Source organism: Paramormyrops kingsleyae, chromosome 19, assembly GCF_048594095.1.
Source record: "Paramormyrops kingsleyae isolate MSU_618 chromosome 19, PKINGS_0.4, whole genome shotgun sequence".
Classification (NCBI taxonomy): domain Eukaryota; kingdom Metazoa; phylum Chordata; class Actinopteri; order Osteoglossiformes; family Mormyridae; genus Paramormyrops; species Paramormyrops kingsleyae.
This window is the reverse complement of record NC_132815.1, coordinates 29365076-29381232: the sequence shown is the minus strand read 5'-3', so window position 1 is coordinate 29381232 and position 16157 is coordinate 29365076. Positions and strand designations below refer to the sequence as shown.

General features: G+C 42.3%; 1 protein-coding gene across 3 annotated transcripts in view; it reads left to right on the top strand.

The window, feature by feature from the left end:
- Positions 1-16157, top strand: part of LOC111833685 (formin-like) — a 51325-nt gene that overhangs the window by 7301 nt on the left and 27867 nt on the right. For all 3 annotated transcript variants that reach the window (XR_011984066.1, XM_072702628.1, XM_072702627.1), the window contains one exon: positions 8583-9223. Coding sequence is in view for 2 of the 3 variants with exons in the window: in XM_072702628.1 (XP_072558729.1) it covers positions 8583-9223 (641 nt within the window). In the remaining variant the exon portion in view is untranslated. The remainder of the gene's footprint in view (positions 1-8582; positions 9224-16157) is intronic.

Here is a 16157-nt window from a genome sequence, read left to right as displayed (position 1 = left end):
GAAAGGCTATTGGAAACATTAACAAAGGATCAGTTTAGTGTTGCCGATCATTTTTTTTGTAGAATTGACTGCAAAGACAAATTAACTTTTTGTATTTATTCTTGAAAACCTAAAAGAGAAACAAGTGTTACCTGGAGGGACTGGGGAGCTCTAATTTGGTATTGTTAACATTGTTGTGTGACTCCACCCCAATGTGGACTAGCCAGGCTGGGAAGTCTAATGAAGTACCATTAGCAGCAGAAAACTTTAAGTTAGAAACACAAGAAAGGGAGAAAAATTGTTTGGAGTTGGAGAGACTTGGAGGCCAAGAGCAGGAAGGGGAATTGCAGCTCCCCAGGCTTAGGTTAGAAGAAGGTACAATTTCCTCTAGTAGTATTAGAAATCAATTAGGTCAGCAGTCAGGCTTATGTGGCATGATAAAGTTTCTTCCAAAGAAATGAAGGAGACCAAATGTGTTTTCCTCTTTGTTTGAAAATCTTGCAGCTGACCAGAATTTGAGTGATGAAGAGAACTTTGTTGTTGCAAGCTATTTTAGCAGGTAAAGTTCAGGAGGCATTTCCTGCACTGCCACCTTCAGAGCGAAGGATTATGTTAAGAAGGCAGTCTTAAAATGTTATGAATTAATACCTGAGGCATACAGACAGTGTTTTCGGAACTGGAAAAAGGCTGATAAATAGACTCAAAGTGAGATGGCTAGAGAGCTTACTAGATTTTTCCATCGATGATGTACAGCAGAAGTTGTGAGGACTTTTGAGGCATTGTGTGATTTGGTAGTTTTGGAGCAATTTAAAAACATTTTGCATGAACGAATTGCCATGTATGTCAGTGAGCATAATGTTTAGATGGGCTGAAGCTGCAGTCTTGGTGGATGGGTTTATATTGACACACAAATGTCACATCAAGGAACAGCATTCTCCACGCTTTGGATATAGAGAACATTGTCCTGGTCACCTTAAGGTTGGTCCTCCAGTTAGGCTTGAGGGTAGTAAGGTCAATTTGGAGAATAAGTGCCACTACTGTCTGAGGGCCACTGGAAAATTGAATGCTCGTAACAAGACTAAATCACGTATTGCAAAGCCTGTAGGCTGTGCTGCTTCAGTTTTTCCTCTCAGATGAGGGGGGAAATTAAATGTTGCTGAGCTGACCATTTTAACCTTTGTCCTGTGTTAGTTTTCTGTTCTTATCTCTTATGATAAACAGGTCTGTCCTGCCCCTGTATTAAATCAGCCGTAAAATACCCTCAAAACAGTAATTTATCATTCAATTAGTTTCTTACCTCTTGGTTAACTTAAGTTTCCTTATCCATGAAAAGATTTGTTTTAATATTTTTGGTGTGGCTTTCTGGACCTTTCTTTTGACAGCATACCTCTCATATTCAATAAAAAAAATAATGGTAAAATAAACCTCAAGAGAATTAAACTGAATTGGTCTTATCTTGCCTTACATGTCTGGGCATGCCTTGCCTAGTGAACATTTTTTTTAATTTTGTTTAAAAAGAGGTTCCTGATGCAGTACACAAATTTGTGGTGCTTTTATGCATTTTAAACTTACAAATGACCCCAACACCATAGGAAGGTTAAGAAGCTCAATGAAGGGGTTTGATCCAGAGCAGCCTATGCAACTTAATGTGAATTTGTGAATTTGGAAATATAAATCTTTCAGATGTGGTAGATTATACTCCATTTATCACTGAGGGCTTTACAACATAAGAACATAAGAACATAAGAAATTTACAAACGAGAGGAGGCCATTCGGCCCATCAAGCTCGTTTGGGGAGAACTTAGCTAATATCTCAGAGTTGTTAAAATCTTATCTAGCTCTGATTTAAAGGAACCCATGGTTTTAGCTTCCACTACAATAGCAGGAAGACTATTCCATACTCTGACTACACGCTGTGTAAAGAAGTGCTTCCTCAAATTTGTTTTAAAATGTTCTCCCGCTAATTTCCACTTGTCTCTCTGGTGGGAAAATGATCTGAAAGTCCCTGTTAAAGTTTTGTGGGATATTGGGGCCTCAGTCATCAGTAATCTGTTATGCCTTTCTCTTCCATTTTGGATGTTTTTCATTTGTGGAATCGAGCTTCAACCGCTTTCAGTGCCACTGCACAAGATTGAGCTGCAAACAGGTCTTGGGGGGAGGTGGTCATTGGAGTGTGGCCATCTCTGCCAGTGGAGGGTGTAGATGTCATACTTGGCAATAATTTAGCCGGAGGGCGTGTGTGGCCTGAGGGGTCAACTGCTCCTGTGGTTAGGGCTGTGGTTGTGCCATTTGTGGAGCCTAACAGATCTGCACAAGGTTTTCCAGATCTGATGTACACAAAAACAATGCTAAGGTACTTTGGCCTGAACTGCCAAATACTGTCTTGTACTGAGATTGTTGATGGCCAGAGGCAAGACCGTAGTTTGGTTGAATTGTTTGTTGTGGCAGTAGATGGGGATAACATGGGCACTAGTTACTTCGTTCAAAATGGATTGTTGCTTCGCAGGTAGTCGCCACATGCACAGTGTGATGAGACAGATCCAGTAGTGCAGTTAATGCCTGATAAATACCGTAACTTGGTTTTAACAGCTTCTCATGGTGATGTAGCTGGACATTTTGGGGTGAAAACTTATTTCTGTGTCTTCATGTTGGGCGAATGGGTGAATATTTGTTTATGTGTGCATGAGGGTGGGAACGTATGCTTGTGTATGTGTACGCCTGTTTGTCTATACGTATGTGTCAGGTTGGGTCTTAGACTCCACCTGAAATAACATCTCAGGCTCTATTCCCCCCCGCCACACTCCCTGCTGGTGGTTGAGGCCCCCGGCCGCCAATGCGTTGGTGGTTCTCGATGTCCGGGGCTGGATGCTCTGGTGTGTGCTGGCTCACTCTCGGCGGTTGCCTGCCGGGGCCTGGCCCTTCCGGCTCTTTCGGGGCCCTGGCTGGGGGGTGGGGGGGCCCTTGGATCTCTGGGCCCGGGGTCCGGTCTGCCCTGGTGTGGCCGGCCGCCGGCGGGGCCTGCGTGCTCGTCGCCACGGCCCCCTGGGGCTCCTGTGATGTGGCTGCCGGATGGCCCCCCTCCGGAGCGCTCCTCTGCCCTTTTCTCGGTGGGGGCTGCGATTGTCCCTGCGGTGGTCCTCCTGGGGTTCCCATGCCCTGGGGGGCCTCTGGATATCTGGGGCCCGGGTCTCCTCCGTGTCGACTTCATGTCCTGGGTGGGCGGGGCTGTGGCTCCCCACACACACTACTGGACAATTACATGGAGAAACCTTAGGAACACCAGCGCGCTGACACACAGGTGTGCACACAGGTGCTCACAGACACGTGCTCACGGACACACACTGTCTTGATCGGCTGTTGTTTCTGGGCATGGGTTGTAAGGCTGGTTGTGTGTGCTGTTCAACAACATTTAACGTTTGATGGTCGTTGTGATTAGTACAGATGTTGTATGTTGTCTTTCTCTTTTCAACAGACATGGAAGCAGATTATCTGTTTTTGTTTTTTCTTGTTTTTTTTTGTTTTTTTTCTTTTGTTTTTTTTCTGTTTTCTTTCCATTCCTCTCTCTCCCTCTCTCTCTCTTCCCTCCTTCTCCTTTGTCCCCCCCCTCCCTCTCCTTCTTTTGAGGAAGTAAATAAAAATATAAAATAAAATAAAAAATAAATTAATAAATAATTAAAATAAATAAATAAATAAATAAATAAATAAATAGATAGATACAGATAAAGTAGTCCCCCGCAGAGGGGGGGTGGAGGAGGGAATATTAAAAAAAAAAAAAAAAAAAAGAACTTATTGGCTGTTACAGCCATTTTATTAGCTAAGAATGAAAAGAGAAGTGGCAAGGTTTAAGTCATGTCAAACTGCTAAGAAACCAAATGCCACGATTAAACCTGCACCTCTCCAGCCATTTCCATCTGTGTGTAAGCCTTTTGAACACCTGATTGACTGTAGGACCATTACCTCCGTCAAAGTCGGGCACCGTCGTGTGTCAGGCTACACGCTATCCAACTGGCTATGCGCTAAGAACCATTACAACAAAGTTGATTGTGAAAGCACTCACACAGTTTGTTTCCATATTTGGTATTCCTAAAGTGATCTGGAGTGACAGAGGATCAAATTTCACATCTTGTTCTTTTGCTGAGGTGCTTGAGCAGTTGCACATTTAAACATAAGTTTAGTGCTTATCATGCACAGAGCCAGGAGGCTCTGGAGCGTTTTCATGCTACACTTAAATCCTTGCTGCACGCTTATTCCGTAGAGTTGGATAGAGATTGGGAAGAGACACTACCATGGTTGCTGCTGGCAGCATGAGCAGTCTTGCATTTCAGTATACGGTTTAGCCCGAACGAGTTGTTTGCCACAAAGTGCGTACAACCCTGTCAGTGCTGAAGGGTGACTTGGATGATTCCAAGCCACTTGACAGTTTAGCCGATTATACACATGGGTTTCACCTCAAGTCGTTTGGATTGGAAAATGGCAAGTTGGAATCCAACAAATGCTCAAGAGAAGATCAAGAAACTCCATGACCATGAAGCAGAGCAAAGAGTTTTTAGTCCTGGGGATCAGGTGGTGGCATTGTTGCCCATTCTGGGGTCACTTTTTCGTGCTAAAAACTCTGGTCCATTTTTCAGCTGTCTGGCAGGTCTCAGAGCACAATTATTTAGCATCTATTCCAGGGCGAGGAAGATCTGCTCAACTCTGCCATGTTAACCTACTTAAGCCATATTTTTCTTCATCTAGTAATGGTGGAAATTCAGAAGGTTAACTTGTGCTTGTCTGATTCATGGATTCCATAGAATCAGGTGGCAGCTGATGATGGGGTGCAGGATCCTGATGATGCAGTGTGACAGGCCAGATTGAATAATTCAGAGAATTTGGTTGAACTAGACAGCCTTTTGAGTCATTTGGATGGGGAGCAACGGGAGAAGTTAGTGTTTAATTTTTGAGTTTTTCTTTGTTTTCAGATACACCAACCTGCACCAGTCCAGTAGAACAAGATATTGATGTGGGAGATGTTCAACCTATTAGGCAAAGGTATTATTGGATGCCCCTGGATAAACAGAAAAGTTTGGAGGCTGGGGGGGAATTTATCGTACGTGGATTACTCGTTTAGCCGAATGTAATTGTTGATTATTTGCATTGATCCTGGATCTGTCAGTTTTTCAAAACTCTTGCTGGATGTGTTGTCATAGCAGCACATCCAAATCCTGAAACCTGCTCAGAGCAGATTTGTTCTACGTAAACAAGGATTAACTAACACACTTAATCAGTGTCCGTACAGTACATGGAAATCTGTTCAGTCATGACCTCCCCATTCATGAATGAGCGACCAATTGATATCGGCGCAGAAATTATAAGAAAAGAATTTTATGTAGAGAGGGTTTTGCGCAATTGGCAACATCCTGTATTGCTCCCAGAGGAAATTCTTTTTGAAAGATACCACTTTAGCCGAGGGGGAGTACTGTACCTCAAAGATTTATTAGCACCTTATATTCAAAGTCAAACTAGGCAAAGTATATTTACGTATATATGTGTGTGTGTATATTATACACATTATACACACACACACGCACACACACATACACTCACCTAAAGGATTATTAGGAACACCTGTTCAATTTCTTATTAATGCAATTATCTAATCAACCAATCACATGGCAGTTGCTTCAATGCATTTACGGGTGTGGTCCTGGTCAAGACAATCTCCTGAACTCCAAACTGAATGTCAGAATGGGAAAGAAAGGTGATTTAAGCAATTATGAGCGTGGTATAGTTGTTGGTGCCAGACGGGCCGGTCTGAGTATTTCACAATCTGCTCAGTTACTGGGATTTTCACGCACAACCATTTCTAGAGTTTACAAAGAATGGTGTGCAAAGGGAAAAACATCCAGTATACGGCAGTCCTGTGGGCGAAAATGCCTTGTTGATGCTAGAGGTCAGAGGAGAATGGGCCGATTCAAGCTGATGGAAGAGCAACTTTGACTGAAATAACCACTCGCTACAACCGAGGTATGCAGCAAAGCATTTGTGAAGCCACAACACGCACAACCTTGAGGCGGATGGGCTACAACAGCAGAAGACCCGACCGGGTACCACTCATCTCCATTACAAATAGGAAAAAGAGGCTACAATTTGCACGAGCTCAGCAAAATTGGACAGTTGAAGACTGGAAAAATGTTGCCTGGTCTGATGAGTCTCGATTTCTGTTGAGACATTCAAATGGTAGTCAGAATTTGGCGTAAACAGAATGAGAACATGGATCCATCATGCCTTGTTACCACTGTGCAGGCTGGTGGTGGTGGTGTAGTGGTGTGGGGGATGTTTTCTTGGCACATTTTAGGCCCCTTAGTGCCAATTGGGCATCGTTTAAATGCCACGGCCTACCTGAGCATTGCTTCTGACCATGTCCATCCCTTTATGACCACCATGTACCCATCCTCTGATGGCTACTTCCAGCAGGATAATGCACCATGTCACAAAGCTCGAATCATTTCAAATTGGTTTCTTGAACATGACAATGAGTTCACTGTACTAAAATGGCCCCCACAGTCACCAGATCTCAACCCAATAGAGCATCCTTGGGATGTGGTGGAACGGGAGCTTCGTGCCCTGGATGTGCATCCCACAAATCTCCATCAACTGCAAGATGCTATCCTATCAATATGGGCCAACATTTCTAAAGAATGCTTTCAGCACCTTGTTGAATCAATGCCACGTAGAATTAAGGCAGTTCTGAAGGCGAAAGGGGGTCAAACACCGTATTAGTATGGTGTTCCTAATAATCCTTTAGGTGAGTGCAATATTTACCAGTTTGAAGTATATTCTTGTATTTCACTTTAACCTGTTCCCATGTTCTCATTGTGCTTATGTTTGATCTGGAGTTATGACATATTAAATAATTAATCTGACACATAGGAAATGGAACGCTGCATTCATTAAGTACAATGAAAACTACTACTGCGTTTAATTTTGGTTTTGCACGGATAATAGCAAAGTTAATATGGTGATGAAGCCTGACTTGTTTCCTTTACCCAGAATTGAAGACTGTGTGGAGCAGGTTGGTCCTGCACATTTTGTAAGAATATCCTTTCAGTAAATAAGATTTGATCAGGTTCCGCTCACACCACGCACTCGAGGTCTCTGCATTCATAACACTATCCGGTCTCTTCCTATAATAAGATGAGCTTCGGTTTATGGAATGCCCCTACAATATTTCAGCAGCTTATTAATCGTATTGTTGCAGGATTGAAGGGGTGCGTAGTTTACCTTGATGTGGTGGTATATAGTGACACCTGGATACATCACCTTTGCATTCTTACACTGTTTTAGAGATTGTTGGCAGCAAATCTCACAATCAATCTTGCAAAATGTGAGTGTGCTTGGGCTTCTATTGTCTATTTGGGCAATGTAGTTGGGCAAGGTCAGGTATGGCAGGTGAGAGCTAAGGATTTGGGATTTTGGGTATTACTAGAATTTTTGTTGCAACTTCTCCCCAGTGGTTTCCTCTCTGACAAATTTGCACCAGAATATAGTTAAATTTGAATGGTCTCCTGAGTGCCAGGAAGCTTTTGAGAATGCTAAGCTGCAGCTGAGTTCTGAACCTGTGCTGGCTACACCAAAATTGATTGAGCTTTTCCCACTACAGGTTGATGCATGCCAGGTAGGCAATCATATGCAACAATCATATGGATTGGCCTTTGTGCTGTTTCGTAAGTTTAATAAATATCAGTTAAACTGTTTGGTCATTGAAAAGGAGGCCTTGGCATTGATCTGGGCTCTACACCACTTTGATGTATGTCGCTGGGGGTATGTATCCAGTGGTAGTCTACTCTGATCATAACCCCCTCACATTCCTGACTAATGCCAATCAACGTCTTATGCGTTAGGCATTATTTCTGTAGCCTTTTAAACTCTCTATTCATCACATTCGGGGTGTGGAGAATGTCATGGCTGACACCTTATCTCGCACTCCAGGTGAGTCAGTGATTTTGTGTGTCCGTTTCTCTTCCGTTGTCTTCTCTACCTCTTCTATCCTTAAATTTGCTTCCTAGCTGTTTGTTTTCTCAAGCAGTACAGTATGTACATGGTTGTTGTGATTTTGTGCCTTTTGACCATAAATTTGGTGGTTTGTCTGTCATGGGGAGTTTAGAGTCTCATGTCTTTGAGCCTCTTTCCTTAGGCTCACACCTCCCCCACATCAGCCTCTACCAGCCTCACTACCCTGTCCTGTTTTGTTTGTTCCTTCTCCCTTGTTTTCCATCTAATTGCTTGCAGGTAGAGTTGTGGAGGTACCACTCATAGGTGTGGCCTGTTGACTGATTAAGGGCTGCTGCGAAGGAAGACAAAAGAGCCATTGGAAAGCAGGATAAAGGAGGGCTTTGCTTAGGCCTTGTGCTACTTGCCATTCATGGGTTGACTTCCCTTTGCTGCCTACTGATTTTGCATCATACTCTTGTTTTGCCTCTTACTGCTGACCTCTTTGCAAATTGCCCTGAGCCAAGTGGATGTGACAGTTATTAAAATAAAAAACAAAGAGCATGATGTTGAACACTGGTCTAAAGAATGTTGTTTGTAAAATGTGCTTGTTTCTCTGCGGTCCCATATAGGCTGGCTATGAGCTGCAAAGGTCACAGCTGCAAGAGGAACATGCAGACTCAAAGTCACGGCTGATGGAGACCATTACAGAGCTGCAGGCAAGGTTGGCCATAAACACACTCAAAGACAGAGAGATGCGGGAGGTGGTTATGTTGACACGGGACAGCTTTCAGCCCAAGACTTTCCACAACGTGTTGATACAGACTGAACCGGGAGATTTTACCCCAAACCCAGAATATGAAAATTCCAGTACATCTCAAAGTCCGAAGAAACTCAGCCATATTTCCATCAGAGAAAGCCTGCAGAGAAAGGATGAGTATGCTGTAGATCTGTTATCACCTTCTGCATCAGCATCATCTTCTCAGTCACTGTTGCCAAATTCCATCTGTCCCCCCCTACCCTTACCACCTCCACCACCCTCTTCTGGAGCTTGCCCAGATGCAGGGCACCCATCTTCTTTTGAATTTGTGCCACCACCACCCCCTCCACTTCCCACCTTAGGTTTAACATCCTCTCCACCTGTGTCTGAGCTTCCTGGTGCAGATCATTCCTCCAATCATTTGGTGGAGTATGTCCCCAGAAAGCCAGTGGTGGAGCCAACTCAGCCCATGAAGCCCCTGTACTGGACCAGGATTCAAATCCAGGCCAATAAGTATGTGATCCACCTGAATAAATTATTTTATCAATTCACCACAAAATGTTACACATTGTGTTACCTGTAAGCCGTACTTTAACATTTTAAAACGAATCAAAGTGAATTTTGTCATCTCCACCATACACAGGTATACAGAGAGATAAAGTGACCACAGTGTAAATATAAATTTAGTGCAATAAAAAAAAGTACAAAGGACACAGTGCAATTTTAAGAAGTGCTCGGCAATGTAAAGGTAACCACCATAATGACAGCAACAACAATAATAAATTAATAAACTAATAATACGCAGAGACACTTAAATGATTTGGCCATGTTTGTTATGACCAGATGTGTCTGGGTACAGTGTACATTGTGCAGAAGCTTCTAATGTTCAATATTGTTAATTATATTAAATATGTTGTTTCATGTAATCGGAGGTAGCAAGTTTGACAGGAGTTCACCATCATGTAGCAGCATGAGTTCACAGTGTAGAAGTGTATAATAGCAGTAACAGTTCCCAGGTTATGAAGAAGGTCTGTTCCATAAGTCTGTCTTTAAGCCGAATTTGAAGTGGAACAACAATAATACAGTACAGTCAGTCAAGCTACAATGCATCGTATCCCAACGCAATGCATGTAATGTATTGATACCCAAGTCCAGTACAATGCAGAATTGCATTTGTATTTGCGTGTTTATCAGTCAGAGAAAAAAACACTACGTGAACTACAATGCCATATGTTCTTAGCATGAAACATTACTTGCCTTTAAAAACACTCATGGGAGTTTTACTTAGACAAAAATATTCTGAGGGCAGAAGTAAAAACGATTGGTTCAGAAACATGACCAATCAGACAGTGGAGGAGGTCAATTCAAGGAACTAGAGGAGATGGGACCAACCAATCAGATATCTTAGTCCAGCCTCCACTAGTCATTTCTAGAGGAGACGGGACTAAGGCGTTACTAGGCAATTCTCTTGAGACTCATTAGACTCATAGATGTTTATGGTATGTATTAATATATTATTATTAAATGCATATTTAAAATGCATATAATTACATTATTGGCCGCTAGTATGACTTTTCATGAATTATTTTTGTTTGGCATAAGTTACTAAGTTTGGGAGTCGCATTCCTTTAACACTATATTTCCCCATTAGATTTGTGTATTTTAGTACACAATTTTAGTGAATATGAAGTTTTTCAGGAACACATTGTCATGTTGTAGCAGGACTGACTGTACATAATAATAAAAATTAAAGTAACTACGTACGGTGCCCACAAATTGCTAAAGCTGTGCAATGTTTTCATGGGTTTCACAATGTAGTGTGTTGTAAGTCATTGTATTTAAGCTGAATTTTTATATAATAGGCTATCCTATTAATATTTTAACATTTTTATGTAATAGGCAGTCCATTCGTAAGCACGAGTTATTCATAAGTCAGATGTTATTCCAGGGATTGCCTGTAGTGTTGCTATATATTTTACTAACATAAACGCAGGAACAAAAATGACAAGAAAAATGAGAATCTTCAATTTGAACTATTGTTTAAAGTATTGGCTCAATTTTTAATGAATTTATGATGGTTGCTGTAGTGTTGTTGCTCATGGATTCCTCATACTCGTGCTACCAGAGCCAACTCTCGCCCAATCAGGCTGTGTTTACCTAGTCTTTCTGGAGCCTCTTTACATTTCCCACCCTACTGGCTTTCACTGTTCTTTACTTTTCTGATACATGGGAGCACCATCTGTCTGAATTTACTTCACACTAAAGCAGTGGTGGAACAGCTGTGCACTGGGCCCTGAGGCAAAAATGGACCAGACCTTTCCCCTTCCCCCCTTTCCAAATTCACACCTAGGGCCCTTGTTCTATCATTACATGTTGTTTGTACTGACAGTGATTTATTTGTACTGTGATATACCTGTCATTCCCTATAATGACAGCAAGTGCTTCATATTATTAGCTCAAATTATGACAAACAGGATAACAGCAGGGTTCCCCCTCCCAGTTGCTCATATGCTGTTCACTGCTATCATGACAGCCTTCCCTCACAAGCCCAGTAGATACATTTCCTCTTCCCAATTAGAACAGTTCCTTGACTGGTGTATATTTTACAGCTGGATGATGTGTAATATTAATAACACTACATGTTATGCACATGCAATTTTTACATTACTAATCAAAATAAGGTGTTTTCTTTATTACTTTCAATTCCATATGGACATTATAGTGTGCGGGTTAAAGTCCAAATTGCTATTATTATTATTATTATTATTTTTTTTACTTTAACATTTTCTGAGTTTGCAATTGATTGTATTGGGTTTCAGCGGCAGGATATTTGCATAACCAGTTACCAAAGAAAGCATTTCAAGTCCCACCACAAAGTACCGTAGTACCAAAGTAGTACCCAAGCTAGTTTGGCACTTTCAGTACTGGAATTTTTGGTACTGGTACTCAACCAGAAATCAATGGAAAAATGAAAGTATCGTACCAAAAGTACAGTATTTGGTGTGGTGGAAAAGTGCCCAAAGTGTTGTTCCTACATCTCCAAATGTCATAACACCTTCTTGCCTAAGGCCTAACCACAATCCCAGAATGCAACAGCATTCACACTAAAGCAGTTCAAAGATAGTTCAATAGTCAGCTGTGGCAAAGACAAAACATTAGTCCTATAACTCCCCTTACCCCAGTACCATTCTTCCACATCTTACTCAGGGTGACTTTGTGGACTTTAGCATACTTTCCCTATCTGTCAACAGCTGCTTCCAGATCTCACTTTGCATTATGTGACTAAAATAATTTAGTTTGAGTTTTACTATCGAATCTTCCAGTGAACAGTCTGGGTTTGTTACTTTGAGTATTAACTTAGACCGCATGAAGATCGATATTAAGGTACTCACAACATTTGCCACAAAGTGTCTATTTTGTGATGTTCATCTTTACTGATAGCCCAGCTTTCACAGATCTGTGTTATAGGTGATCACACAAACTCGTTGATGTGATTTTATTATTATTATTTTTTTACTCTCTGAGGCCACATAACAAACTTATGTTGAGCGGTGATCCAATTTTTATTTCAGCATCATGAACAGGTACTTTAGCATTTTCTCACTTTCAGCCATCAGAATATAGTATTTTTCCTGTTTCTGAGGTTGTTTAATATTTCTTATGTCGCAAAGTCAAAGGCTTCAGAGCAGGCAATGTATGAAGCAGAAGTAGGTGTTTTTTTCTGGAACTACCTTTCTAGATTATACAGGGAATGTTGGAAATTTGCATTTACTTTTATCAAAAGCAACTTACAGTGGAGGGAAGAGTTAATTTATGTATGTTCTGCAGGATTAAAACCCAAAACCTTGGTGGTGTTAGTGTAATGCTCTACATGATGAGCTACATTTGATCCTCTGCCTTTTATAAAATGTGCTTGTACATCTAGCAGTTCAGTCCATATATATTGCTAGAGTTTAGCTTGGAGGACTGTAGTTGTTACCTTGCTAGCATTAAAAATAAGTGTGATTGAGTGCAATTTCAGCACTCTTTTGCATGTGCATTAGAATCTAAAAATTTATTGACCTTTTTTAGTTCAAGAAACACTGTGATGTTTCTTGGCCAAATTCATTAAAATGAGTTTTAAATGATTCAGCTCTGATTTTCTCAGCTGCTACAGTCATGCTATTAGCAAGAATTCTAATGGGCTCGTTCATTCTTCAAGATGTCTAGCTTGAGACATATGACAATGGCATCTTATCAGTGATGTTGGGATTCTTCCTATACAGTTCTTCCTGTATATACCTTCTGTATTTTTGTGCCTTCTTCTTAATATCCTCCAACTTTTTCAAGTACCTCCTATCTATGTTTTTTAACCAGGCCCATTTTTGCATGAACAATTCCACTGATGTCTTTTGCAGAGTTCTGTCATCTTTCTTAACATAAGAACATAAGAACATAAGAAATTTACAAACGAGAGGAGGCCATTCGGCCCATCAAGCTCGTTTGGGGAGAACTTAACTAATAGCTCAGAGTTGTTAAAATCTTATCTAGCTCTGATTTAAAGGAACCCAGGGTTTTAGCTTCCACTACACTAGCAGGAAGACTATTCCATACTCTAACTACACGCTGTGTAAAGAAGTGCTTCCTCAAATTTGTTTTAAAATGTTCTCCCGCTAATTTCCACTTATGGCCACGAGTTCTAGTATTTAGACTAATATTGAAATAGTCATTTGGCTGAACAGCATCCAGACCCGTTAGAATCTTATAGACCTGAATCATATCCCCCCTTAGTCTCCTTTGCTCAAGGCTAAACAGATTCAGTTCCGCTAACCTCTCCTCATAAGACATTCCTCTAAGACCAGGAATCATTCTCGTAGCTCTTCGTTGCACCTTTTCTAAGGCAGCAATGTCCTTCTTGAGGTATGGTGACCAAACCTGCACACAGTATTCTAGGTGGGGTCTTACCAAGGAATTATATAAGTGTAACATCACCTCCCTTGACTTAAACTCCACACATCTAGAGATATAACCCAACATTCTGTTCGCCTTTTTTATTGCTTCCCCACACTGGCGAGAGGGGGACATGGAAGCATCAACATACATACCGAGATCTTTCTCGTAATCAGCTACCTTTATTTCAGTGGAACCCATAAAATATCTGTACTTTATATTTCTGCTCCCTGCATGGATTACCTTGCATTTATCTGTGTTAAATTTCATCTGCCAAGTATTAGCCCATTTGCTAATTAAATCCAGATCCCGTTGAAGCCTCTCTGCTGCTAGATTAGTATCTGCTACCCCGCCCACCTTGGTGTCGTCTGCAAATTTAACCAGTTTACTGTATGTATTTGTGTCAATATCATTAATGTAAATTAGGAACAATATAGGTCCTAAAATTGAACCCTGCGGTACCCCACTATGAACGGAGGCCCACTGTGACATTGTGCCTCTAATAACTACTCGCTGCTTCCTGTCAGTTAGCCAGTTTTTGATCCAAGTTGCCACAGTTCCTAAAATCCCTGCAGCTTTAAGCTTTAGCAAGAGACGTTTGTGGGGGACAACATCAAAGGCCTTCTGGAAATCTAAGTAAATCACATCATAGGCCTTTTTGTGATCAATTTCACTTGTAGCTTCCTCAAAGAACTCAAGTAGATTCGTTAAGCAGGATCTAGCTCTCCTAAATCCATGTTGGCTATCCTTTATGATGTTATTTGCATCTAGGTAATCTACCATTTTCACTTGAATTATAGCTTCCATTATTTTTCCAGCAATGCTAATTAAACTGATTGGCCTATAGTTTGCTGGATTACTTCTATCCCCTTTTTTGAATATGGGTGTTATATTAGCATGCTTCCAATCTGATGGTATCACACCCGCAGATAACGATTTCTGGAATATTAAAGTTAAAGGTTGGCTAATAATATCCCTCATCTCTTTTAAGACTATAGGTAAGATGCCATCAGGCCCCTGCGATTTATTTATTTTGAGTTTAGCTAGGCTTGGTATCACATCAACCTCAGTTATACATATATTGGTCATAGACGATGCTGTATTCGTATTAATTGGTGGTAAGTTACTTGTGTTCTCTATTGTGAACACCCTTGAAAAATAATCATTAAACTCATTTACCATATCAATTTCATTATCAATTATAAGTCCCTTACTATCCTGCAAATTAGTGATTTCAGCTTTTAGTGCTCTCTTGGAGTTAAAATATTGGAAGAAACCTTTACTGTCATTCTTAGCCTCCAATGCAATTTTTCTTTCTACATCCCTCTTGGATAGCCTACTGTCATTTTTTAACTCTGCCTGTTGTTACGCTGTGTAGCCAAGGAACAGGCGAACCCCGTAATGCAGGAGACAGGTTTATTGGGAAAGCCGGGTACAATCAGAGCCAAAGGGAGAATCCAAACGGGTAGTCGTAAAACAGGCAGATGTCGATAACCGGGAGAGTCAGTCCTACACGGAGAGACGGGACGGGGAAATGACGAAGGAAGCGGGGTTGAATCGTCAGGGCAGAAGGGCAGGTCGGACGGGAACGGGCAGGTCGAAGAGGGACGAGAAGCAGGCAGGGTAGATGAAACAGCAGGGCAGAACACAGCAGGCAGGATGAACAGAGGAAACAAGAGACGGTCAAAACGCTTAGTAAGGCTCATTCAAAAAAATGGCAACAATACCTCGCAACTTCCGGGAAGTTGCGATTGGCTTAAGTAGGTAACGGATCGTCCTGCTGATTAAGCGGCGATTGTCTACCATTGTGTCGCCCTGCCCCTGTGGGCGTGACAGTACCCCCCCCCCCCCGATGGCCGCCCCCTGGAGGCCGAGAAGAGCACCGAGGGCGACCCCGGAACCTCGGAGCCGGTTTAGACGGGTGTTGCTGATGGAAGTGCGAAAGCAGATCCTGATCCAGTATGTCAACCCGAGGCACCCAGGACTGTTCCTCCGGTCGAAGCCCTCCCAGTCCACCAGATACTGCAGTGTCCCTGCACGGCGCCGAGAATCCAGGAGAGACCGGACCTGGTAGATCCGGGAGCCGTCTTGAACCGCGGGGGGCGGTGGAACTGCCACCTCTGTCGAGGAATGCATCCGGCTGTACCGCACAGGTTTCAGAAGGGAGGAAAGGAACGTGGGGCAGATGCGGTACATGCTTGGGAGTGACAAACGGAAGGAAGTGGGTCCAACCTTTCGAAGGATTTTTAAGGGGCCAATGAACCGAGCGGACAACTTACGGCACGATGGCAACTTTAGGTTGCGTGTGGACAGCCAGACCCGCTGTCCCACACGGTAAGGTGGTGCTGGCCGTCGTCTCCTATCGGCCTGGGCTTTTTGTCTGGTGGCTCGGCGGGAAAGGGCTTGTTGTGCACATTGCCAGGCGGCTTTAGCCTCCCGGTACCACTCCTCCACCTGCGGCACGTCTCCTGCCACCGAGTCCCAGGGGAAGAGAGGTGGAGAATACCCTAGAACACAC